The 27,939-nt window shown below is 39.5% G+C and overlaps 1 protein-coding gene across 7 annotated transcripts in view; it reads right to left on the bottom strand.

Moving 5' to 3' along the window:
• The window catches only part of NEK10 (NIMA related kinase 10), a 422,123-nt gene that overhangs the window by 127,721 nt on the left and 266,463 nt on the right, over positions 1-27,939 (bottom strand). For 6 of the 7 annotated variants that reach the window (XM_077994145.1, XM_077994146.1, XM_015132308.3 and 3 more), the window contains one exon: positions 25,946-27,187. The exons of the other annotated variant lie outside the window; for it this stretch is intronic. In XM_077994145.1, coding sequence (XP_077850271.1) covers positions 27,139-27,187 — 49 coding nt within the window. In that variant the 3' untranslated portion in view covers positions 25,946-27,138. Of the gene's footprint in view, positions 1-25,945; positions 27,188-27,939 lie in introns of those variants that run through there. 7 annotated transcript variants of the gene reach the window in all.

Genomic DNA, 27,939 nt, shown 5'->3' with positions numbered 1-27,939 from the left:
AGATTTTTTTATGAGCCTGTCATTCTTTCTCAAAAAAAAAATAATTTGTGTTTAGTATATTTCTAATATATTGTTGGGTCTAATGCATCAGAGACCATTAAAACCTAGGATACAAGAGAAACACAGCAGGTACTTGGTCTACAAACCCAGTAGTATTCCGAAGAGTTGTAAGAAATGTAACTAAGCAGTGGCCTGCCATCCATAAATGGCACTCTAGGACTGAGACTCAATTTTTTTCTCCCTTACATGGTGCATTTTAGTATTTTACTATTTTCAGATACAAGATATCATTTCTTTTTCATTATACTTTGTTATTTTTTCCTCTAAAAATGTAATGTAACTCCATTACTTAATTAATCCCCAAATAAACAGAAACACAAGAAGTAAAAAGAAATATGAAAAAGAAAAGAAAGGTAGTATCAACCATAACCCTTGGGCTTAGTGAATCTGGATTCATTCGGGAAATCTTCCTTTTGGCATTTGACCTCTCTGAGCCTGTTTTCTCATCTGTAAAATGTGGATAACTATGCTATATAAAAACTGTTTTTGAGAATTAAGAGAAATAATTAATTGGAAGAATTTTAGGAATGTTATTTTGTTTTTCTAATCCCATCAACCAAACATAAACACTGGTGATATTTTTGTATATTGTCTTCCAAGTATTTTTCCAATGCATAAAAATGTTATTGTAGTGAACAAAATATAGACATAATTTTAGCATGTTTTTCCAAATGACTAATATGAAATAATTTTAGACTTACAAAAAAATGTAAAAATAGGAGTTTCTGTTTATCATGCATCTAGCTTCTCTATAACATCTTAAGTAACCATAGAACAATTATCAAAACTACAAATTAACATTTATGCAATACTTTAAATTACAGGCTTTATTTGGATTTCACCAGGCTTTTGACTAATGTCTTTTATTTTATAATTGATAAATGCCTTGTGGCGGATACTTTGGGACTATGTAAATATCCTATTTCTCCTCAAACTTCTTCCATTAATTTTTGCATCCGTCGGTGCCTCTTTCCTTACCCGCGCCGTTTTTAATAAGGCATTCTGCTTACGATTTTCTATTTCCTTCATTCTTTCTGCATGTTTTCATTGGAATTGTTCTGTAAGGAAGAGCTGCCCCTTCTCCTACTTTTGTTCATTCAGATATTATTGTATCACTATGGAGTCATGGATCTGGCATTTTATTATCTACCCATGTTAATTATTTTGCTTCTCAGATTGTTTCAGCTCTGGCCCATGGGTGTTTGTTTACTTTGGTTCCTGTGACCTTTTAATACATCCTCATCCTTTTTGAACAGTCTTACTATGTTCTTGTCTCTTCCCAGAAGCACATGTGTTTTGCTTTGCTTTTTTCTATTTCCTTCCCGCAGATACAGTGGGTTTTCATCAGTGCCCCATGGCAATGATTTCTGTTCTTCCCCTTCCAGGCTAAGGGTTTTGCTCCATAGCAAAGACAGGGAACAGTGTTTAAGGGTTTTGTGCCTGTCCTATAGTCACTGCTTTTTATCTCCCCTAACTAGCACTAGGGTGGAAGTTTTCTCAGGACTCTTCTCTGTGTTTCCTGTGAGTGTCTGTTGTGTTTAGAAAAGTCTATAAGAGAATATAAAATCTCGCTATGCCTGCAGCCCCAGGAGTTTCACATTGTCCCAGCAGCCCATATTTGACCTCAATCAATTTGTCAACAATTCCAACTCTTGCTGGAGTCTAGTGGTAAACTCCCTGCAGGTGCCTGCCTATCTCCAGATTTTAGGCTAATTTGTTGCCCTATAACTTTAGCCATGTGACAGGTTTAAGAAAAGTTGAGAATTTGTATTCACTGTGTCTTTACTATTGCTGTAAGTGTTGGAGTGATGCTCTTTCCAACTCCATATTCCCAGTAGAACCCAGGAGACCCAGAAGGGCTAGGAGCTTACATCCGCTCTTCTTGGCAAGTTTACTGCCTCCCTGGGTCATGGGCCCAAACCTCATTAGCCTAACCTTCTTGCTTAGTAATCATCCTAAAAACACGTACAACTCCCCAAGTGCTATTAAGCTGAGCTTTTTATAATTACAAATTTGGTTAACCTTTAGACCTCTCTGTTATTTTTCAATAGCTGCTTCTTGCTATTCTGGTTGAAATCCAGGGATCTTAGAATTGCATTACAAGTTCTTGGTGAAGATGCTGGTAAAAACAGGGATTTAGAGAAAACTGCTGATGCATCCCAGTCATGCCAGAATAGAGCAAGGGGCTGGTCAGAGAAGAAGTCAATCTAAAACACTTGTGTTTGATCAGTTTTGGGTGCCTGCTATGTGACAGGTGCATGCCAGGCAAGGAGGCTACATGAATTAGAATGATGTGAGTTTTGCCTCTACTACATCACAGTCCAACATATAGGCAATTGTAATAAACTGTTAAAAATACTATACCAGAGATATGTACAAATGTTATAAGAAAATATACAGGGAAGCCATTATTTTTCTTGGGGCATTCTCAGAGAGCAGAGAAAAGGGAAAGCAGACTCTGGGATAAGAATTTGATGGCAAATAATTTCTTTTGGAAATAATTCCCAAGAAATACCAGCAGGAAGTGGGCAGAAGGACAGGAAAAGAAAGGATGCTAATAAAGGGCATGTTACCAAGGGACCAATCTTGCTGCAGAGCCTGAGGGCCAGTGTACAACAGACACCTCAGAGTTATTCTGTCCAAAAGCAACCCTGCTGCTTATGGATGAGAATTGCTGAGGCCAGGGAGATGGATATTCAGTGAATTATCCTGTGCTTGCAGTGAGCCTTGCACAGACAGAATGGACTCTGTGACAATAAAGGGCTCCAAGGCATAGTCACAGGTAATGGCAGTTGGAAGTCAGGTTGACATGCACAGAAAAAGGAGTCAAGGGGACATGGGTGAGCTGCTGACAGCAGTAGCTACATCATGTGTCACTTGAATTGAGCATTGAAGGATGAGTGGCATCAAAGAGAGAAGAAGAAGATATCAGGCAGAGGGACCAGCAGGAGCAGAGGATGAGAGACACCATGTCACAATGTGGTCAAGAGAAGGTGCATAGAGAAGATAGAACATTCAGAAGGGGGGTAAACAAGCCAGATGTGGAGGGTTTGATAATTACTCTGTGGGCAGCAGGAACCATCAGAAAGGAGCAAGTGGGGAGGGATGAACAACTGAAGAAGGGGAGTGTGGTCAAGAACATGTTGTGATAATGTGTCTTCTTTCTCTACCTCTTTCTCTCATATGCCCATGTCTACTTCCACATACATTTTCAGAACTCCCTGTGTCGTATCTTCACCCATACTAGGACTTCGATTTCAAAGAAAAATAAGGCAAGGTCTTGCCCTTGAAGAGCTGACATCACTGAGGTTTTCCCTCCTCTGACTTGAAACAGGATATTGTCTCATTTTTTTTTCCTTACTCCCAGACAGGAGACAGAATGCCTGGCTCAGAGTAGACCTTCACTATACATTTGTGAGGGAACGAATTAAAGCCACTTTTTACCCCCCAGCAATCAATGTTGTTATTATCAGTATTATCATTATCCCCCATAACTGCTCTCTAGGAAACTGTGCTGGATGATAGCAGCGAGAGCCAAGATGAAGGCAGAAAACCAGTTAGGAAGCTTTTGCAATAATTGAAGTGAAACGTGACAGTGGCTTGGGCAAGGGTGGTAGAGTTGGACAAGATGATCTGGCATTGGATTCTGGATATATTTTGAAGGTAAAGGCAGCAGGATTTGTGGAAGATATGAGGAATATGGGATATGAGGGAAAGAGAAGGACAAGATAATCAAAAAGCTCAAAGTTTGGGAAACTGAAAGACTGGAGTTGACATTTACTGAGGTGGGAAAGACTGAGAGGAGAAGGTTTGAGAGCCAGAAAAGCAGGATAACTATAGGACATGGAATATTAGAGACACAGAGTAAACCTTGACATGAAGCTAATCATTTGCATAGATGAGCTTTGAGCACAGAAGAGAGCCCAGGTTAATTATAAATGTGGGAGTCACCAGTACATGGGCTTATGGATGGTATTTAAAAGGGATATGAGTGTAGATAGAAAAGAGAAATCATTGGAGTTCCTGGGAACTCCATATTTAGAAGTCCTGAGAACAAGGAACAGTCGGAAAATGAGGTGGAAAAAGAGTGAACGAGCAGGTAGGAAGCAAATCAGAAGATCATGGAATCCCAGAAGCCAAATGAAGGAAACGTTTCAAGCATGAAAGAGTGATTCAGATTTAGCAGCATGGAGATCACTGGTGACTTTGACAAGAACAGTTCTGTTGATATAACAGAGATGAGAACCCAAGTGGAGTGGGTTTAAGAAATAATGGGAAGAGAGAGAGTAGATACTGTGACTACAGAAAACTTCCTGAAGAAGATTTGCCATAAGAGGAAAATGATTCGGAGGCTGGACCATGAGTGGAATTTTTAATAATTTTTTTTAAGATGGAAGACATCATAGCATGTTTATGTGCATGGGAAGAGAAGGAAAACTAATGATGGACGAGAGAGAGAAGACAGTTCCCTGGAGCTGCATCTTTGAATTCATGAGAAGAGATGATCTAGTAGATAAGGAAGGGGTTGATTTTAAGAGGAAGGTTGGTTTGACCCTGGATAGGTAGAGTGATAGGCATTGATGCAAGAATTTAGGAAGATATGCTAGTGAGAACTGATGAACATTCTCTTCTGATTATTTCTGGTTGCTTAGTGAAAGAGTAAGCAAGATCATCAGCAAAGATTAGGTATGGGGGAGAAGGTATTACAAGTTTGAAAAAAAATGAAATTAAGTGATGATAAAAATGAAATAAGGAATAACAAGAGGTTATGAGAGTAAAGGGCCTAGAGCAACATAGTGGTACTGCTAGGCTGCACCAAAAGCCCATCTGACATTCATAAGACCAGCTAGCAAGTTCTGGCCAGGCTCAGCTACATTGGTATAAGTGTGGTATAGGGTGAAAGTTTGATGTAATTAAGGTAGGGGTTTCCCAGAGTATACACTTTAGCATGAATGCAAGGAAATAATTATAATGATGAACTATAGTATCTTTGTTGGATAGAAATAAGGCTATGAGGGATGCAAGGGATGGTGGAAGTGTGACAGGATCAACTGACCACAGGACCAATGAGGTGAAGGAAATGTTGAAAATGGGGTGTGTTTAACACCATTCCAAAATGTAATGGCTTAAAATAACTACAAGTATTCTTTCTCAGTTATAGTTCAACCTAAATTGATTCATTTAGGTTGGGCTTGGCTGGGCTTGCCTCTAAGCTGCAAACTAAGCCAGGTTTGCTTCATGTGTCCCTCATTCCCCTTAGAACACCAGGATTGTCTGAGTATGTTTTTCTCATGAAAACAGCAAACTTATAAGGTGAAAATCCCACCACACAAGTACATACCAAACCACTGCTTGCAGCATGTCCTATAATATCCATCAGCCAAAATAATTCACATGGTAAACAACAATGAGGCTAAGGAGCTATAAGTACAAAGCTCCACCCAATTATATGTCATATCCCATCAAGTTGAGAGCCTCAGGAAGTTACACACGTTATTTTTGCTTAGGGTCAACCTGCCCTTAGAATGAGTGTTGAGGCCGGGCGCCGTGGCTCACGCCTGTAATCCCAGCACTTTGGGAGGCCGAGGCGGGCGGATCACAAGGTCAGGAGATCGAGACCACGGTGAAACCCCGTCTCTACTAAAAATACAAAAAATTAGCCGGGCGCGGTTGTGGGCGCCTGTAGTCCCAGCTACTCGGGAGGCTGAGGCAGGAGAATGGCGTGAACCCGGGAGGCGGAGCTTGCAGTGAGCCGAGATCGCGCCACTGCACTCCAGCCTGGGCGACAGAGCGAGACTCCGTCTCAAAAAAAAAAAAAAAAAAAAAAAAAAAAAAAAAAAAGAATGAGTGTTGAAAAGGAAAACATTCCACTTGGAAACTGGGCCGAGCTTGAGAATTCTCAGGTATTTTTTATATCACTTCTCTGTATATAACATAACGACTTTCCTGCCCAGTAAGAAATCTGAGATTGACAGCTGTGGCTTTTCTAAGAATAAAGTATGAGATCAAAGGAAAGGAAAAGCAATTGGGCCCTGGAACCCAAATCCAGAACATGACATCATAGTCAGGAGGGAATGTGTGTGCAGAGCAGCAGCACATGCAGGGATGCACTGCATATCCATTGAGGTGTCACTCACAAAGATTACTGTGCAAATGGAGCCTCCGACAAGGATACACTCACAGTTTCCCTGAATATGGGTGGGGAATAAATAGGGGTGCTAGGAAAAGTGAGCATAAACTGCAGCCTATTCTTTCCCATGAGACCACCTCGTGTATAACTAGCATAGTGTTTCACAACAATAGTTATAATAATGCCTGCAAGTGACACCAGTAAGTCACTTGCAGCTTACATAAAGTTTTTTAGTCCATTACTATATTTGTTCCTTATAATAGCCATTTTAGTGGTGAAAAATAAAGTTAGGGGTAGGAAGATGGGAAAACAAGGCAAATAGTAGCAGAGCTGGGACTAAATCCAGGCCTGTGTATTTCCAAAACCCAAGCACTTACCAGTATGCCATGATTTCTCCAACAGCCTCTCTGCATTTTAATGAAGATTCACCAACAAACCCTGACAACTTAACCAAATAGGCCAAGTACCCCGGGCAAGCTCCTATCTCACAGCCTGAAAGCCGTGGAGCTCAGACAAGAAGCAGCCTGGACAGCTTTCCTACCTTCCTGCTTACCTACGCCCCCTCTCGTGGGAAATGCACTCAGACAAGCAACTACATCTGTAGGAGCAATCACACGGTTAACCCAGTGACAGCTGCTGTAATACATTCCCAACTCATCAAAGTTCCTAACAAACAGTTTGTCTGCAAGAATTCAAGAAGCATGTACGTTCTTTAGGCAAAGGACTTTTTTTAAAAGCAAGAAAGGAGATGATTCCTCAAGTAGATCGTAATGAACTAAGACTTGTCTCTCTGTGTATATGGTTTTTTTTTTTTTAAAAAAAAAAGAAAGAAAGAAAGAAAAAAGGTTCTCTCTAGTCTAAATAAATCTTGATGGCTTCCCAGAAGTTACGACAGCCTGTTGAATAAACAGACAGCATTTACATTAACATTTCTTTAGTTCTGTTTGCATGCAGTGGTTTTTCTTACTAAAAATAAAAAACAATTTTGGCGCCATGATGCAATCCTTGGCTTCAAGAGCCTATGCTTCCTTTATTCTGTCAACTGGATTTTAGAAAGAAATTGGTAGAAGTAAAAGGTGGACTTAGGCCCACCTAAAGTAGCACTTCTCAAAAAATATTAACATGCATAATAATTATCTGGGAGGGGGGTCTTAAAATGCAGATTTTGATTCTGATTCCATAGGTCTGGAGTACAGCCCAAAGTTCTGCAGTTCTAACAAGCTCACAGGTGATGCCATTGCTGCTGATCCATGGACCGTACTAGGAGTAGCAATCATCTAAAATTTAGACTCTAGTGGATTCCCCGTGACTGTTCTTCAGGGTAGGCTCTTGTTTCTGGAGTCTTCTCTTTCTTTCCACTTTCATATACATTGTGAGAGTCTACTTTCACCAATGCACTAGCAATTCCGAAATCTTCATATCCAATCCAAAACTTGGACTCTTCACATGGGTGTCTCTCAACTTGACATGCCCCAAATCGTGCCCATCATCCTCCTCACCACTTCCTATATTTGCGCTCTTGTTTGTTATTGTCTAATGTCCAATGGAACTACCACCCATATAAATGTCCAAGACACACATTCATAAATCAACCCAAATTCCTTCCTTTACTTCTTTTTCATCACTTCAACTTTATTAAGGTATCATTTATGTATTACAAAATGCACCTATTTGAAGAGTTTATACTTCAGTAAATTTTGACAACTATATACTTTTATGTTACCACCACCACAATCAAAACATAGAAGATGGTCATCATTCCAAAAGATTATCTCAATCCCATCCCATCCAAGGCCCCTAATAACCACTGATCTATTTTCTTTCACCATAGTTTTGCCTTTTCTAGAATTTCATGTAAATGGACTCTTGTGTCTAGCTTCTTTCACTTAGCACAATGCTTTTGAGATTTGCCTGGGCATACATCAGTAGTTCAGTCATTTCTATTGCTGTATAGCCTTTCATTATATAAATTATCTTACTCAGTCTCTGACTGGCTGGGAAGTCACCCTTTCCACTAGCATGGAAGAGAAAAAAGCCAACAGAACTGGTCCTACTAGGATTAAGTGCAGTGCCAGGTTATCCCACACAGAGAAAAGAAAGCTGAGCTTATATACAAAATCAACTAGGTTTTTTCGAGCAGGATCTTTGATATTTTTAATATTAGGTGTATACACACATATATCATTAATATTAGGCATATACAAAGATTAACCTTACCCATGAAGGCCTAATTAATATTAGGTATATGTAACACATAATTAATATTAGGTGTATATAACACATATACACCTAATATTACAATGAATATTAATAATATTAAAGATTATATTTGCCTTCAGGTAAATATATGTAAACATATATGTTTTAGGGCCATAAGAAGTGGTTAACAAGTGAAGATATAAGATAAATGTCCCCCACTCTTTTCTGCTTTACATTTTAGCTTTTCTCCCTGCATTGTGAAAAGAAATGGAGGCTACTTTAGACAAAATGCCTAGCATATATCAAGTTATAAAGTGGGTCCTGAGGAACTTAGGGCTTGGACCTAGTGCTATATATCAGAAGCATAGCAGACTGCTTCAGGCCCCGGCTAAAGAGAAACCTGAAACAGAAATAACTTAACTTGCCACATTCCATCCATGGGGCAGCCTCCATCACCCAAGAAGAGGCAGCTACCAAACCCTGGGCTCTAAAAGGCTGGATTTAATTATTTACTCTTGGTGTCATGACAGACTCATAAAAGATATAACACAAGCCCCCCCAGTCAAACCGCTCTGGTTATCTCCGAGCTGGCTCCACAGGCTGACTTTTGAATGAAGGTGTTTTTATAAGGACGTGGTGTACACTGAGCTGGAGGACAAAACCACTGGAAGACAGATCATCTCTCAGTCCTTGTGTTCAGCAATTGCTAGGGCTGCAAATTTGGAGCTCGATAATGGAGCATGCCCCACTGCCAAGTTCCATTAGATGGTCTGTGTGGTCTCGAAGTCTCATGCTCTGTGAGTATAGCTTTGTAGATGATAGTCAAGAGAAACTATGGAAAGGGCAACCCCTCTGTATCAGCTATTACCACAATAATAAGAGCTCCTCTATGTAGAAGTGGAAAAAACATGGCAATGGCTACCAAAATCCCTTTAGAAAGATTGAAAAATCCTTGAATCTAGTAATTTTTAATCTTCAGACTATTTATTAATGGGATGTAAAGATAGAAGCAATGATAAGGGTGTTAGAGCCCAGTGTTCCATGCAATGGGAAACAACCTAAATGTTATTTAAGGCAGGAAATAACTTAAATCTCTCTTAATAAGGAGTGATTAAACAAATAATTATACGATGATGCAATGAAATGTTGCTCAGCTGTTAAAACATAATAATGTAGATCAAGGGTTAGAAACATTTTCTGCAAAGGGCCAATGGTAAAAATTTTTGCCTTCATGGGTAAGGTTATCTCTGTTGCAGCTATTCATGTCTGCCATTCTAGCTCAAAAACAGCCAGATATCATACGTAAATGAATAGGCATTGCTGTGTTCCAATTGAACTTTATTTACAAAAACAGGCATTGGTCAGGATTTGGCCCTTGGACCATCAATTGCTGAAACCTGGTATAGATGATGTTCTCCTTGACATGTAAGGATGCCCACATTATATTTACTAGTGAAAAAAAACCATATTAGGAAGCATACAGTATCCTTAAAGAATAATAACAACGTATAAGCCTGGAAAAGTTCTAAATGGCAAGGTTGTGTTTTACATTTTTTCTTCTTCGTGCATGTACTTTTTCTTCCCAGGGGAAGGGGAATATAAAACAGAAAAGGGTGTTTTAACTTAAAAAAAAAGTGATCGTACCAGAGAAAGAAATTGTCCTAATGTAGAGTTAGCAATGGCACTCTTATTAAATAAAATCTTCCAGTATTTTGCCACTGTCAATCAACTCAGAAGCTGAAAATACCACATTGTCACCAGCCACCATAAAAAGCTAAATTGCATTCATGGAACAAGTCCAACTCAAGCCACTTTTTAATTCAAGTATGACTTTTTCAATTTATCCTTCCAAATTCAGCCTGAGGGCTCCCCCCCAATCTGTGATTCTTTCACTAGTCTAAAGTGGTGTGACATTTGACAAGTTTTTGAACCTGCAGAGTGAAGCCTTAGAATTCTTCTGTCTGAGCCCTTTCTGCAATAAAAGTTCACAATTTGGTGAATCTATGTGGAGGAACCTTTAACTGTTGACAGAGAGTAGTTTCTGCCCCAGGATGCCTATTAAAGTTATAATGGTTATCACAGTTAGGGCGTTGAAACTTTGTGGTCAGCTGCTGCCTATTCAGGAAGTTGTTGTGTTTCGTTGGTTGTTTCCTAAAGCCTGTTCCATTGTGGTCAGGGGACATGAGTATTTTCTATTCATAACCTCAGCTAAGCTCAAGTTGACAGCAGTTTAAACTGAAATGGGGTGCCAGGTGAACAAGAACTATAATTTTCTCACCTGCTATCTAAGTTGGAAAGAGAGCCCATTCCAGAGAGAACAAATGAAATTTAATATATGTTGGGGTTGGACTTAGGAGCAAAGCCAAAGTTGTTTAAGGTGATGTTCTCTTAACATAAAATTTCACTTTCATAGACCTCCAACTCGACATATCTGAGGAACCAGACCTCTCTACAATTCCTGTCTGGGACTATGGAGTCTATGGTCTAAGACAAGCATGCAGCAAAGAGAGGCATTTGGCAGAGAGGCAGGGAGATAACAGATGCATGAGAGCATTCCATCATTTCCAGTGAGCTTTAGTTAAGGGAAAATTGTTCATTAAATGGAGAGCCAGAGTTCTGGGGTAGGAATGACAGCCCTAGCATTTTCAGCAGGCATTTTTAATCCCCCTCTCCTGATCCCAGCCTCTTCTTTGGGCCTCTTGGGGACCTCTAATGAGCTCTCTACAAGGCAAGAATCCTCTTATCAAAAGAGAATGGGCTCCCAGCTGACCTCTGTGAAATAATTTACCTTTTACCTGCTGTGTTCCTTCTTTAGAGAACAAACTGCACCACACATTAAGCTGTGAGCTAAAAGTGGAACTTTCTGAGAGTACAGCAGAGCGTTTGCTTTGTCCAGCTAAGAAATCTGTGTTGGCAAAGAAATCAAGTCAGAAACAGTAAGCAGAAAAAAATAAATAGGGGGAAGAGGGTTTGTCTCTAGTGTGGTATTTTAGCACTTCCTCTTTTCACCTGTTTTGAGTTTCTGTGGCATTGTTGAGAATCTACATAGACAAGAAATGCCGTAAAAGATCTTGATATCCAGTAGGGTTGGGGAATGTACATTCCTTGTTATACCAAAATTGCCAGTAATTGGGCATTGTGTGTGTGTGACTATAAAACCATGCTTCTGTTGAGAACATTGAAAAACTATGTGTGTGGTTCAAAAAGAACAGACTTTAAAAGTCAGGCAATTGGAATGTTAGTCTGAAGTTGGCTCTTATTCCCTTAATAAGAGGCAGGGGAAATGGGTCAAAGGTCATTAGGATGGATAATGAGGGGACAACACCAGGGAAGACTCACTGGCAAAGGCTAAAGCTTTGACCCATTAACTGCCATTTACCAGTAACTCCATCAACATTATACTTCTCTTTTCTATCTAAACTGAAACTATTATTCAAAACTTTTATCCAGATTTTCATTCATTTAACATTCAACAAATACTTACTGAGTGTCTATATTCCTTGCTACCCAAATTCTGGTTCATAAAACATCAGCATGCATATCATCTGGGAGTGTGTTATACTGCAGAATCTGAGGCCCTATCCCAGCCCTACTGAATCAGAATATGCATTTTAATAAGATCCACAGGAATTTGTATACACACTCAAGTTTCAGAAGCACTAAATTATGTGATGAATATTCACCGTATGAATAAATGAGTGAATGAACACCATTAGTTCACTAGAGGCTCCCCATCAGGATAGTCCAGTTTTGCTGTGTTTACGTGGGAGAATTCCCACCCCAACCCCCCAACTTCCCCCAGTGCCATAGATCATGTAGGCTGGCTTGGTGCCATTGCACACTGGGACCTCAGAAACACACGAGTACAGAATTGAGGTGAGTGAACAGGAAAAGCAGGACCTCTGTGAACTGAAAGAGTGAGGGCTGCTGCTCAAATTTCATGTTGAAAACTGGGGCTTGATCTGGGTGAGCCATTTGCATGGAGTTACTGTGATGTTTGGTGTACAGCAGGCTAGGTTTTAGATTCTAGAAGGTAAGTTTGTTTTGGATTCAACCAAATGGATTGGAGTCAAAGGCCAGACCAGGATTTGGGTTACAATCAGGCAGGTAACCCCTGAAAGAAGGTTAGAGGACAGGCTAACACAGGGACCTATGTAGATGTTCAGGGATCTGTCTGACATACCTGACTTAGCCCAGCAGGAGTAATGCAGGATCTTAACAGTTGCAAGAGGTGGGAGAAGTTTTTTGTGGCTCTGAGTTGGCCAGCAGTATACTGCGGGCTGCCCTAATTAAGATGGGCCCGGCTGGTGCAGTGGCTCATGCCTGTAATCCCAGCACTTTGGGAGGCCAAGGTGAGCGGATCATGAGGTCAGGAGATCGAGACCATCCTGGCTAACATGGTGAAACCCCGTCTCTACTAAAAATACAAAAAAATTAGCCAGGCGTGGTGGTGGGCGCCTGTAGTCTCAGCTACTCGGGAGGCTGAGGCAGGAGAATGGCGTGAACCCGGGAGGCAGAGCTTGCAGTGAGCCGGGATTGCGCCACTGCACTCCAGCCTGGACAACAGAGTGAGACTCTGTCTCAAAAAAAAAAAAAAAAAGATGGGCCCAAAGTTTGAAGGACTGAGCCTGTAGGTTAATAATGGTGCAGGCTGAAGAGAGGAGTTTGGAGAAAAGCTGGAGCATGCTTTCACCCAGAAGGAGGAGAGTGATGAAGAGAAATAATAATGGCAACCCTGCACAGAAACAACAACCCTTTTGACCTGAGTATTGTAAAACTGAAAAACAGGGAGTTAGCAGGTGTTACTGCAGCAAAGCTGGAAACTGACCACAGGGCATTTGCGTATTCTTGCAGCTTGTTTAGCATTACTATTCTGTCCACCCTTACCCAGTGGGCTCTGTGACAAATGAAACACAAGAGCTATGCAGATATTATTCGTTTTTTTCCCAGACTTCCTAGCTTGCCTTGATTATGCTTCTATGCTGATATGTTTTGCTTGAGAGATGATTTATCTCAGTACTTCTAAGCTAACTGAGGTGATGGAAGAGGAAGGCAGGAGCAATTGTTCAGGAGTCCCAGACAATGATCAGATACAAATGCTTTCTTGTAAGACTAAGCCAAGTTCATAAACATCTGCTTTTCATCTACCAAAAACCTAGTGCCTCATCATCCTTAGACTCATCATTTCCCCCATCAGCATCCTCGCAGTGTTGTTCCTTCCCACTCTCAAACCATGGTGTTCGAGGGCTCCTCCAATCTGGACTCCAGGGATGGACACTGCATTCCCTTGGCCAGTGATTGACTCAGGTTTGGCCCATGACACAGGCAATTGGCATATCCCATTATACCATCTTCTCCCAGCTAAAGCACTGAGTCTGTTACTCATGTTGGCCTATTAAGACTTGATTCTGGAACTTCTGTCAAACTGACAAGGGAATATTCTGATAGCCTGGAAACTGGAAGGGTTTCATATTAGTGTTTCTGGGAACTATCATGGGAAGAAGGGAACCTACTTGAGAGTAAGGCTATGATGGAGGAGAGCAAAGGCCAGAAATGAAACAGAAAGAGGCAGGGGGCCAGGGTAGAGAGAGAGAGACCTGTTGATATCTTCTAAGCCCTTGAATTTAGCAATGCCTCAAGCTTGTCCTTTTGTGGACAATTATTTCAATTATACAAGCCAATAAATTCCCTTTTACTTATTGAACCAGTTGGTATTCTATCTCTTGCAACTAAGAGTTGAACAGCATGCTAGGGTATCAGCAGTCGTCTGACACTGTTGCACTGAAACAGACATCTTCAGAGCTGGACATGTACAACAGAGGAGGCAATGCTGGCTGGGTCATTTTCTAAATGAGGAAAATGAGACAAAAAAAGTCAGCAAGTGCATTCCCTCATCTTTGGGAAAATACAGCTTAATAAAACTAATTGTTTCCATTTATTTGTTTCCTTGATCCACACATGGTGAACTTATCATTTCTCGTGTTAGTCACCATCTTTAATCTTGTGATAATACAATAGAAAGCACTACTCTCTTAGAAAACTGAGGTTCAGAGTGGTTAAGTCGTTTACCTTAGGTCAAATGGACAGTAGATCTCTCACTTTGTTTCTGAAAGGAAATGCTTCAGTCAATTGACTTTTTTTCTTTCAGTCCATTAAGAGCCAAAATGCCTGACTGATTCTTGAACCACTTAATTAGTAATATTACTTGAGCTCTCATTATATATCAAGAGTTGACATGAGCAGAGTTACCAAAGAGCTTTATGGAAAGTTGGGTCCAAATGAAAACATTAAAAAAGGCTGGGTTGTGAGTAATCTGGGGAGGCTCAGGCTCCAGTAGTAAAATAATTATTTAAATGCTATGTAGGCACCAGGTGTGGTGGCTCAAGCCTGTAATCCCAGCACTTGGGAGACCGAGGTGGGTGGATGACCTGATGTCAGGAGTTTGAGACCAACCTGGTCAATATGGCAAAACCCCATCTCTACTAAAAACACAAAAATTAGCCAGGTGTGGTGCTGGGTGCCTGTAATTCCAGCTACTTGGGAGGCTGAGGCAGGAGAATCACTTGAACTGGGGAGCCAGAGGTTGCAGTGAGCCGAGACTGTACCATTGCACTCCAGCCTGGGCAACAAGAGCGAAACTCTGTCTCAACGAAAAAAAAAAGAAAAGAAAAAAAATTCTAGGTAGGCTACATTTGTGCTTTTGAAAATAATTAATTGAGCATTTTTTCCCTACAACTATTTATAATCATACGCATCAATGACATGCACAAAATGGCCACTAAGAGCTAGAGGCAAGACAATACCGTTAAATAAGGCCCCATAATTTTAATAATCTTATCTCTATGATATAGAAAGGGTTTTGCTTAGTGTGAATGGGGATAAAAAGCATGGGTATTGGAGCAATGCAAAATCTAGGTTTTTTTCCTTGCATTCTGCATTTTTTTGTTTTTTACCACTAGCTATTGTCTTCTTAATGCCTCTGAACCTCAGTTTTAGAAACATCTACAATAGTATTAGTGATAGCCCTTCAGAGTGGCTGTTACAATGAATAAATAAGGTGCCTTGCACAGTGCCTACCACACAGTAACCATTCAACACACCTCTCCCTCTCCAGGGGAAGGTAAGAAGACTGATTTCCTGGTGAGAATTTTAGAAATTATCCTCATCAACACATGGTCCCCTGTAAATCTAGCATGCCTTTAAATTGATCCAATTAACCTTTAAGTGAAGAGAACTTCTGATTTAAATATTAAGTTATTTGTAGAACTCTTATTTGTGTGTTTGTTTTTAAAACTCTACATAGCTCCATAAAGCTTTTTAAATACTAAAGATGAAAGCAGAATTTTATTTTAAAGTTAGCGATTCATCTGTATTGTTTCTGAGGGAAATAAAATTAAAATGATTGTCCTATAAATACTCCTGAGACTGGATTATGAAATCTACAGGAGAAAATTGAGAAACAAAGTTTCCATGACATTTCATATCTCTTAAAGTATGCAATACACATTAGAATATTAAAAATGTAGAAAAGAAGACAAGCTGTAATATTAAATAATATAAACAGTATTGAATCTTGAAGTCATCGTGTTATGTAGGCAGAGATATTTTTCCTATTAGAAACAGAGTTAGACAGAGATAATATATGAAGAAATGCACCCCAAATTCTAGAATAAAGAAAAAGGGGGAAAAAAAGAAAGACTTGAGTAGTGATTTGGAAATGTGGCCAACATGAATCTTCATGCTACCTCAATTATCCAACGACAATGGTAACCAGTAGGAAATGGTCACCTCAATTATCCAATGACAGTGGTAACCAGTAGGAAATGGTTACCTCAATTATCCAATGACAATGGTAACCAGTAGGAAATGGTTACCAATGCAAGGAAGATTCTGTCCTCCTTGAAGTGTGGGATGGGGTGTGTATGCGTTTGTGTTTGTGTATGTGTGTGTGTGTGTATCTGCGTGTGTGTGCGTATGTTGTGTAGGAGGCGGGAGAAGGAAGGACAAGCATAGGAAGTAGAGGAGGCCAAAGGAATTTTAGTGGCAATTGTCCTACTTATTCATATCCGGAGCAAGAACATGGCCAGGTGAGAAAGTTCTTCCTCCTCACACATGCATTTTAGGGGCAAGCAGATTTGGAATAATAACCATGACTTTGGAATAATCTTTCCGAACTGGAGCACCTATTGTCAAATGCTAATGGTCCTACTGATAAGAACCCACCAGGCAGGTGATGAGATCAACAAACATGGGATATGACAACTTTTGTTGTCATTAAAAGTATTTCCAATGAAAATAGTTCCTAATATGTGACTGATCAAAGATGATAAGCATTAGCATAGAATTAAGTCATTTGTTATGTACTTCATACTAAAAGTTACATCTTTGTCATGAGAATTATTTTCCTGGAAAGACAGGTGATAAGATCATCGAAAAAGTTCACAGTGGAATTAATAAGCATAATTCAAAAGCATTTTAGAAATAAATTAGCAGGTGCCAAGACACGCATTACTTTGGTTGTGGTTATTTGAAAGAAACACTCTCAGAGGAGAATTGGTGAAGGATGTAAGAGAAAAGCATTCCATCTGTCTTAGAGACCAAATGAGCAACAGCCAGCCTTTTCTTCTATCACAGACAACATGGACGTTCCCCCAAAGCTGAGATGACTCTGTGGTGACTGGAGGCCAGGCAAGACCATTTCCTACCTGTTTTAGGGGTCTCCCCAATTCCTGTGACATCTTTTTTTTGGAATTCTGACCCCCCCTCCCCCTGATCTATAGTATAACAATGAAATGACAGAGAGAGGCAGCCCCACTTTCTGAGGACAGGAAGGAAGAGCCCCCAAGCCAGGCTGGGGAGGTATTGTGGACGGTGACTCCATCCTTTAATTATGCTGTGGAGCTCTGCCTCCCACTGACAGCCACACTTAACTACTGACTGGTATAGGAAGACGAGGCAGGGGTGCGGTCACTGCTATTGATGACCATGCCTACTTTCATTCCTGCTTAATGGGGATGCCATCGCAGGACACACCACAGTAACACCAATCAGTGATCATTTCCTTTCGCATGTGTATCATGAAGAGGTTGCCAATCCACACTCTTTGACACAAATATTTTGGGCTAATACTGATTAGGATTTTTATGTTCTGAAGATGCTTCAGGTGTTGTTCCTCAGAAGTGTGTCCTTGGACGAATTTGTTAGGAAGTATTGCCAGGAAAACCAACAGATAAGTGAAGTCAGATCAGGACAGGTTGGAAGCCAAGCCAGAGTTGCCTCATTAGGTTCAGTACAACAAAGGGTGCCTTTGGTTCGGTTCTGCAGGGAAACTGTGAGAGTGAAAAGCACAACTCAGAGCTGTCCTAATCAGGGGTGAGGGTGCTGGAGGATTGGTTCCCATGCATCTCTCTGTCACAGAATAGGGGTGGCCTCTGCAGGCAGAAATTTCTAGCCGTTACTATAGACAGCAGGAAATGCTGGTTCCACCAACCTGAGGACAGTTCCCATCAAAGACTGGCCAGGCTCTGTGGCTCACACCTGTCATTCCGGCACTTTGGGAGGCCGAAGCGGGCAGATCACTTGAGGTCAGGGGTTTGAGACCAGTCTGGCCAACATGGTGAAACCCCATCTCTACTAAAAATATAAAAATTAGCCGGGTGTGGTGGCACACACCTGTAATCCCAACTACTTGGGAGGCTGAGGCAGGAGAGCTGCTTGAACCCAGGAGGCAGAGGCTGCAATGAGCCGAGGTTGTGCCACTGTGCCCCAGCCTGGGTGACAGAGCAAGACCCTGTCTCAAAAATAAAATAAAATAAAATAAAATAAAATAAAATAAAATAAAACAAAACAAAGACAAACAGATGCAGGCTGTTGAAAAAGGAGGTGTACCAGGAGGCCAGTACACAGAAGCTGTCAAGGGGTCCAGGGGGCCTGGGCCAAGCATTGGGTAAGTCTGCTCTAGGCTGACTTTGCACTTGAATTCCTTACCACTATTATAGTGTTTAATTCTTGTGTCAAGCCTATGCTTAACAACTTTTTAAAGTGGAATCTACTATTATCTTCATGATACAGATGTGAAAGCTAAGCATTAGAAAGGTTAAGTCCTTGGTCAGAGGTTATAGAAGTAGAATATCATGGAGCTGGCATTCTGATCCAAGTTTATGTGTGCTCAGGGCCTAAATTCTTAATGATGCTTACTTATTATATTATGTGCAAATAAATTTAGGAAATTCTAGGCTTTAAGTGATTTGTTTCTTGATCCTTGAACAATGTACAATATAACTACCTATATACTTATGAAAATTACAAGTATTTTCCTGAGTTATATAAACAACTTTTTTGCACATCCCAAAGATGGTTAAAATGTCTGTGACAAATGGCATGGCTCAAGAGATTAAAAAAGCAAGTGTATGTACAAAATAAATTTATGATATTTTAGTTTTTCTAGAGTGATGGCAAATTAAATCTACATTATAGGAGCAGTATCATATAAAAAGTAAAATGAATATAAAATTATATGCTTAGTCTTGAGAAGAGAGACAGAATCTTTAAATTTGGGAGACTTGGGAGACATTTTCCTTTATTCATGGCTTATAAGGTATTTCTTTAAGATTGTAGTTTGTAGTTATATCAAGCTATACTCTATAATTCATTTATTTAATTCCTATTCTCTACTATATGAACATAATTGCTGAGAACAATCAATATATCCCCATTTGATAAATGACTAAAATAAGAATAGCAGATTGCAACACACCAAGTTTTAAGGAGGTGAAGGATATTTACTGTGATGATACTGAAAGCTCCTCTGGCTTCTAGAGAAAGAGTAATTTCCATTCCTGCTTCTCATTCCACTGACTGAGGTTTGCCTGTTTGTTTGGTGGATTAGAAATGATTTTCAAATAGGCTGCTGGATACATCTAACAGAATCCTGGGATGGGGACTGGAAATGTTCTGGAATTTATGTCCTGCACTCTGAGGTCATTTTCATGAGACTCCCACATAATTCTTTCTTCTCCAGACCATCGAGCAGTCATCCATCAGAGCTGTTTGGGAGGAAGGAAGCGGGGGTAGTTTCTGGGCAGAAGAGCCATGATCCCACATGAGGGGGACGAATGTGTGTGAGCTCCAAGGTTCTGCTGGGGGCCACACACCTAGGCAGCCAGGGTACAGTTAGCCGTATGCACGTGAGCTCAGGGGCAGAGGAAGGCAGCGGGGAGGCATCTGCTCGGTACCCTGTGAGACACCGTCCAGAGACCTCCTGTCAAATACAGGGCTCTAGGCGTTTCTCCAGCCTTTTTATCAGGTGGTAATTTGATATTGTGGCATTCGGTACTTCATGGCCCCAATTTTTCAGGTCTACTTTTTCTGTGTTCTTTGGTATTGCACTCTGTGGCAGACACAATCCAAGGTGACCCCAATGACCATGCTCTTGTATAATCCCCTTCCCTTGAGTGTAGAGTGCACCTGTAACTTGCTTTTACCCACTAGATTACGGCAACAGGATATCATTCCTGTGATTTGGTTATGAGATTCTATCTTAGCAGACTGGAGAGAGAGAGAGACTCTCCTGTGGACCTTGAAGTGGCCAGCTGCCTTGATATGAACTGTCTCTGGAGAGGGCCACATGGCAGGGGACTACAGGTGGCATCTATGGTATCTAGCTGCTGAGGACCTGTCAATAATCACATGATCTTGGGAAATGATCCCCAGGCACAGCTGAGACCCCAGCCCTAGCCAGCACTGATTACAGTGGTGAGGCACTGAGCAGAGAACCAGCTAAGTCCTACTCAGACTTCCAACCCACAGAAATTGTGAGATAATGTCTGTTATTTTAAACTGTGAAACTTACAGCAATTGGTTACACAGCAGTAAAAGCGTGATACAGCTCCCCACACTAATGATAGATTTGACTGTGTGATCTGCTTTGACCATTGAGAATGAAGAAAACAGCACAAGCAGTGGCTTGTTAAAATAGGTGTGCATTTCTGCATTATCTTTTCAACTCTTGCTACTGCCACAAAAACACATCTGGGCTAAGTTGCTGAAAAAATGTGAGAGACCAGGGAAGAGAACTGATTTGTCCCCTCTAGGTCCATCCTAAACCAGTTAGACCTCAGTCAACCTGCCAACTAACCACAGACACAGCAGAGAGTCTAGCAGAGATCAGTGGAGCTCTGCTCAGATAGGCAGAACTTCTAACTGACCCAGGAACTCATAAGAAAAAAATAAATGGTTGCCACTTGAAACCACTAAGTTTTTAGGTGCTTTGTTATACAACATGTGTAGCAATAGACAATCGCTACAGGGACCCACCGATGAAAGTTGAGGTATGCATTTGAGCTTTGACACATAAATGATTGCCTTCTGGAATATTTTTTAATCAAAAGACTTAAGAGCATAAAAGAAGAAATTGGGAAAGCTGGTGAGAGAAAGGAGATGATCAATTGCTGTAAATTCTCAGTAAGAGAGAAATTATTTTCCAATAAAATTGAAAATACATTTTAAAATTATTTTAGCATTTTACAGGGCATATTTAATCATAGCAAAAATAAAAGCTATTTGCATATCTTACATAAATCTTTTATAGAATCATTTCTTTTTTCTTCTCTTGAGGATCTCCGACTTTCAGGTCATTCTAGAGTAGGTGTGCTCATGAAGGAAGTGTTGCAGAGGTTTTAGAAAGATAGAAATCATGTGCAGAGAAGTACTTCCCTCTGCCTTCCACATGACACCCCATTAAATAATTACGGAACATTCCTTCCCTCTAATAACACAGCTCTGTGCAGGAAACCCTGTCTGTTCCTTGGATAGGAATAGTGGGAGGGGAAGAGGTGTCAGGGAAGAGACCCACATGGGAGGGGTGCTAGAACAACAACAAAAAGATACTGTTAGAGGCTAATAGGAAAAAAAAGCACATTGAGGGTATTTTTGCTTCTGTGGGCACAGGCCTTTGTCTTGGATCCTGGGCTGTCCAGAAAACAGAAGCTCTGGGCAACATGAGATTAGGGGTTTCTCTTCCTTTCAGAGGACAGCTCTGTTCTTGTTTATCCTCACAAGCTCACCACTGGGAACAATGGAATACAGGAAGCACTATAGTTTTGTTTTGACCCACTAAATGTTAGTAAGCAAAATGCACCCAAAAGTTTTTCAAATAATTTTTGTTTTTCAGTTTGGAAGAGTAAAATAATAGAATCTTTCTACAGCCTGATTATCAACTGGTTTGCTTGCAAACAACTAAAATAATTTGCAATGTTTCTTTTCTAATTTAGCTAGTACAAGTATATTCAAATCTGCCTGCACTTATCCATTTCAGTTTCACATATACTTCTTGTAAAATTTGCATTGTCAGACAAAATGGGCCTCAGCCCATGGATGAAAGATGGGGAACATAGCCCCTGGGGCAGAATCACACTCACTTAATGGCAGATAAAAGTGCTTCTTTGAAGAGTCTAATGTCTTTGGAATGCCTCCTAGGGACCCTGTCCTGTGGATTCCAGCAGCCAGCAGGTTATGAAGAGACTTTGGAGCCTTTTGCTACTGTTCTGGGTGGTCAACTTGTTGGTGATGGTGCCTGGCTAAAAGTCCAGCAATAGCTGCATGCTGGTGAAGCATCTGGACAGCTCCTTCTGGGAAACCCAGCAGCAGGAATCACTGAAGGCTCCGGAGCTACCCTTCGCCATTGCTCACCCCCTAGTGGGCAGCCTGCTGGATGACCAGGGCACTAGGCAATTCCTTGCCTTCTTCTTGCTCTCTGACTTCTCAAAACATATTTTCTATTTGAAGATTGTTCCACCTCCATGAAAGATCTATCCTTAATTTTTAGTAAGTCAAGATTTCCCTTCTGAGTACTTATATTTATTAACCTCCCTCAAAGTAAGGTTAGGTTCATGGAAATACTTCATGTGTTTTGTCATGACATGAAGTATCCCTAAACCATTTCCATTTCCTCCAAAATTCACGGCAGTATGAGGCAAACACACAGAACATGGAGGGCAAGAGTTTTAGCTAAAATTTAATAGCCATTTACAAGCTTTATATTCTATTTCAGAATCTTGACTCAAATGGCACTTGAAATGCAGAGCTAAATCATGGGTTAAGAATATCATTTTGTAAGTGACCTTCACAGTCTGATTTAAAGGTGCTAAGGCCTTAAAGCAGTTGTTCCTCTTGGTTTGTTATTTCTGGCACAAACTTCTCTCTGCATGTTTTATGGGACCAGTTTTTAACATGTTTGCAAAAACTTCAGCTAATTTTTAATTTGTGAACTCACCATATCAATTCCAACTATCCATCTGGATTTGTTGATTGTCAAAATGACAGCCATACTCCTCCATACATAAAGACAAAATTTGATCTTTGTTCAGGAGAAAGCAAGGTAAGCTATTTCCAAATGAGAGCATTTAAACAGTCACATACTTCTCTTATCTCTAAATACAGTAGCTGGGGCCAGGGCAAATCTTCACAGTACAAAAGGAGAGGAGAGAAAAAGGCAGCTTCTCATGTTCTGAGGAATAACATTCAGTTTTGAATTAAGACTACAGTTCATTTACTTTTAGGATAATGCAATGATCTGTATCTTAATTTTTTTATATTATTAGATAATTGTTATAAACATGCAATAAAGCATCTAGTATACCTCACATAGCAAGTATGCAGCTGTGATTTTAGGGTATGTGATCTTCATTTTTAAAAAACAACTATTGCCCATGAACTCAAAAAATATGTAAATTGGCAATATCCATCAGTTGCCCCATGAAACTCATAAAATCTTTCCTGTCCCTCTTGCAGATCTCAAAACAACATCACAGCAGGACTATAATCACCCACAACAGTCATATTTACAAGATGCAATTTACTGTAATGACACATATAAGAATTCCTTCATCACAAAGTTGTTTCCCTGAGACATTTGTGTCTTCCTATCAATATGAAAAACAGCATTCAAGGGTAAGCGTACTGTTAGCAGCACAGTTCAACTGAAAAAATAAGCTCCTCAAACCTGTCAATTCTCACTAAAGGATAACTAATACAATCTCAAAGATATAATATAAGTATACATGAAATTCATTTATCACATTTAGTTGTTGAACATGAAGAATTTTATATTTGGACAGAATTTCACCCAAGGAGTCAATGTCAATATACGGAAGCATTAAGCTTCTCTTATGTTGTAGCCCTTCATAGTTGTGTCTCCAGGGTGCCAAGAAGCTGTTTCAGATAGATTTCTTTGCATTGCCTCTCCAAGTGATTTCAGTGCTCATGAAAACCATCATAGAAAAAGTAAAAGGCAAATGATAAAAGTTCCTTAAAAAGAAGATTTTCCTGCCTTCAGACAGAACCTAAAGTCATTTCTAAAGGAGCCCAGCATATTGACTGTGCATGATTCCTCACTACTTCCAAAAAAAGAGAGAAATAGCAATACATACATTTTATAATACATCAAATCAAAAAGAGGAATGTGGGTTCTATGCATATTAATACTGACAAAATTCAGTAGCCAATATTACAGTCTTCACACATCTTAAAAATGAGTGGTGATTAATGAATGATATTTCTGGAATTGTACATAACCAGTCCTATATTTGTTTTTGGACATCAAAATTCACAGTATTTAATGAGTCATAGATGATATCTATAGGAAGACCTTAACCTTTAATCAATTATACCATTTGAGTAAATTTCATAACAGTGTTTCTTAATTGTGCTCTGCTTTAGAATGCCGAACCATTCTGTGAACACTGCCTAATGCCACACAAATGTCCACAATAAACAAGCAGCATTTCTCTAGGTTTCTGAAATTCACCCACAAGTAGTGGGTCCAAATGTCCATGTTATTATTCCCTTGAAGTCTCCATTTAAAGACTACATGCCTGGAGGAAAACAAAGTTAACAAAAAGCAAGCAAATATTCCTGCTGCAGTCGCTTCCCTGAGAATGAAACATTTTGCTTTTAAAAAGCAAATTAAGGTTTCAAGTACACATAATTCAGAAAGAGCTGGTGGATCGAAACATAATTAACGGAAGCATTTGTGTTTCAAAAGTAATCTGAAAAGACTGATTCACATTCTATTCCATACAAATATTCAGTTACGGAAATTAGGTGCATTCACAGGGATTTCACTGCACAACAAATCATTAAAAATTATACAAGAGAAAGGGAAAAAATAAATAAATGCAATCAAGAAAAGATTAGGAGGTCTATTAAGTTCATGTAACAACTCCTTTGCACTAACAGACAGTTTGGAGAATCAAAACAAAATGATCATTCTTGGTCATGAGGGGAGGTGCTCCATATTTGAGTTAGAAAGGCTTCTAAAAAGTTAACTTCACTGTTGGGATGTGACTCCATGTACAAAACGGTGCTTTTGCCACTGCCTGACTTTCTCTTAGAGACATGGGAAAATGTAGATTCAGTGATTGTGGTAGTTTAGGGAGAATTCAAATAGAGCATATCCATACTTTTAGCAAAACAATACATCTATCCACATAGAGTTGATAGGCCTGAAGCTGTTGTTGAAAAGGAGAGCTTCTGCTTAACTTTCACTGACTTCTAGCATAATAAATACCCATTCTTATCACCTAAAAGAGTTACAAGCAATGGCTGGGCACAGTGGCTCACACCTCTAATCCCAGCACTTTGGGAGGCCAAGGCGGGCAGATCACCTGAGGTCAGGAGTTTGAGACCAGCCTGGCCAACATGGTAAAACCCCGTCTCTACTAAAAATATAAAAATTAGCTGGGTGTGGTAGCACACGCCTGTAATCCCAGCTACTCGGGAGGCTGAGACAGGAGAATTGCTTGAACCCAGGAGGCAGAGGTTGCAGTAAGCTAAGATCTCGCCATTGCACTCCAGCCTGGGTAACAGAGACTCTGTCTTAAAAAAAAAAAAAAAAAAAGTTACATGGAAAATAAGCCAACTATATGCACTTTAAAGCACCTTCAAATAAACCATTTCTCTTCTCTTATGGTATGCCTTTTGAATACTATTCTTTTCTAAATTCTGTTTACTATATATTACCATTTGGGAAAGAACTTGATTTCAAACTCTCACCCCACAATTAGAATTTGTGCCTCTCTAGGCCTGTGCTTCCTGCATGAAGAAATGTGCCCCTTCCATACATTGAAAGATATAAAGAATTATAGTGCAGGTTCAAATTAACTTGGAACAGAAATAAAATTTTGCCTGGGTAAATCAATATCATAGCATTTTGATTTTGTTTATGAATTTTACATATGGATAATAGGTTTGAAAGCTGAAACTGAAACTTCCATTACTGTATTTGCATCTATTATCTTACCTTACAGTGTATCTGTAATTATTAATTTGGCTTAAAGAAAGATCCATTGACAATCTTCAAAGCATTAGTGCATGATTAAAGGGAATTTGGATATAATTTAAGTATTAAATATGCTTATTTAAAAAATAGTGTAGATTTTCATACTAGACAGAAAGAAGGTTATGGTCTTTCAAGCCCTGTAAATATATTGAACTAAAATCGATTCAATCATACTAAAAAAAAAAAATCAATGTAAACAAAGATGACAGAACTCCATGAAAAGTAAATAAAAAGTATATTTCAACTTTCAGATTACTAATTATGTAGAATAAATTGCTCTTTAGGTAGCTAGAAGTGTAGACAGATTTGGCAATGAGGGCATTTCTTGTCATTACACCAGAGTTTTAAGAAGCTGACTGAAGAGAAGGAGTTTAAGCCCAATGAGAATCTAGTAGATTTTCATCATAATTCTCCCTGCATAAAGGATGATACACAGTTTGGCATTCTGATTTCTCTTTCGTTGAGCTGTCTGAATGAGGAAAAAAGGGATTTAACTTATTTTCATTTCAAATTCCCAAACAATAAAAATTCATAAACAATTTAGGTAATTGTAATAAGGAGGGATTTAGGATGAGGAATATTGCATTTTTTTCATAGATTCTATGAACCCTTCAAAGTGCTCTAAAAATACTATAAGTTTGATGAGCAGCAAAGCATTAGTCTAATCAACACCTCTCTTCTTCCACCCTCATGTATGTACATATACACACACTGTACAGCAATATATTCTATTAGTCTAACTTAAATCTGACAGTTTGACAGTTGCCCCCAGAGGCTGTGCAAGGTTACAAATACTGTCTACACTGTATCACAGTTCAAGACCACCAGCACCCAAGTGGTTAAGCGAGAACCAACCCGTCCATTAAAAAAAAAAAAATCAATCACATATTTTGAATTTCTTTAAAGATACAAATGGAGGATACAGTGAATCACCCCATATATTATTCTGAGTCCTGTAACTGTCTTTATCTAAAATATGTTTTGCATATGGAAGGCTAGATGCCTTTAAATATACTTTTAGCAATTCTGAGTATTAAATGTGCCTTTGAAAAATATGACAAGTTTTTTTTTTAATGTTGAGGAAAATTCTGTAAGAGCGTTTTTTTGTTGTTGTTTTTGGGTTTTCCCCCCACCCCCGCAAAGATGAATTTTGCAACATTTCCTCCCAGCAGCACACTGACAGCTCTGCCATCCTGTATATAATGCGTTCTGGCAATGAAGCCCTCAGGCACTGCAGCTGTCATATACTCCAGCACAGGACCCCCAGAAAGAAGTCCTGCAGGCCCCACGGCATCTTGGGCTTTTCCACACCCTCCAGCAGCACCCAATCCTTGGGCATCTTGCAATAGTGGCTGAAGTCCAGAACTTGAACTTCACTGAGAAAACCAAGTCTACTCAAAATGCAGCATTTTCATCTTTTGGTTGGGTGATTCTTGGTCCCCCATGGATAGGAATGATACCTATAAGATTCAGAAGTGGAAAGAATTCTCTATAGTTACAAATATTTTAGTTCATACATTCAATTTCAAAAACTGAGGCTCAGGCATAAGAGTAAATAAATTACAGTAAATAAAAAGATGATTATTTTTGTTAGGATGGGAACATTTTTAGAAAGCTGCCTTTGCCTGAAGTCTGGTGCTAACAAGACCTTTCTCAAATTATGAACTCAATAGGAACTGATAACACTTTGTAGTAGAAAAACAAATACTCATTCAAAGTAGCTTGTATATTTGAATACCTGTGTAGGTTAAAATAACTATTTTACACGCTTATCATCAGTCAATAGGGCAAATAAAGCAATTCAAGTTGATTCAATGTAGATTTCTTGTTATCTTGTATATTGTTATTTCTCAACATATATTTTATTAAAAATAAAATATTAATGTAATACTCAAGTATATTCATAAACATGATATGCTCATCATCTGTTTATTCATAACTTGGATGATTTTATCCTCACAAACAACAATGATAAAATTAAGGCATATTAAGTTGTATCCTCCTGGTAAGCAAGCTAAATGTTTATGTATGTGAAATGTAATTTATCATACAATCATGCAAATGATCAAAAATAGAGCCTGCTTTGGGAAGAGCTGTGAGGCTGGCCAAGGCTTTTTGACCTTCTTTAATTTTCTTTACATAGCTTTCTTGCTTCCAACTCAGTCCTAGCTCCCTTCTTCCCAGAAGCCCAGAAATGAGAAATACCCCACCT

Source organism: Macaca mulatta, chromosome 2, assembly GCF_049350105.2.
Source record: "Macaca mulatta isolate MMU2019108-1 chromosome 2, T2T-MMU8v2.0, whole genome shotgun sequence".
Classification (NCBI taxonomy): Eukaryota; Metazoa; Chordata; class Mammalia; order Primates; family Cercopithecidae; genus Macaca; species Macaca mulatta.
This window is presented reverse-complemented; position numbering and strand designations above follow the sequence as displayed.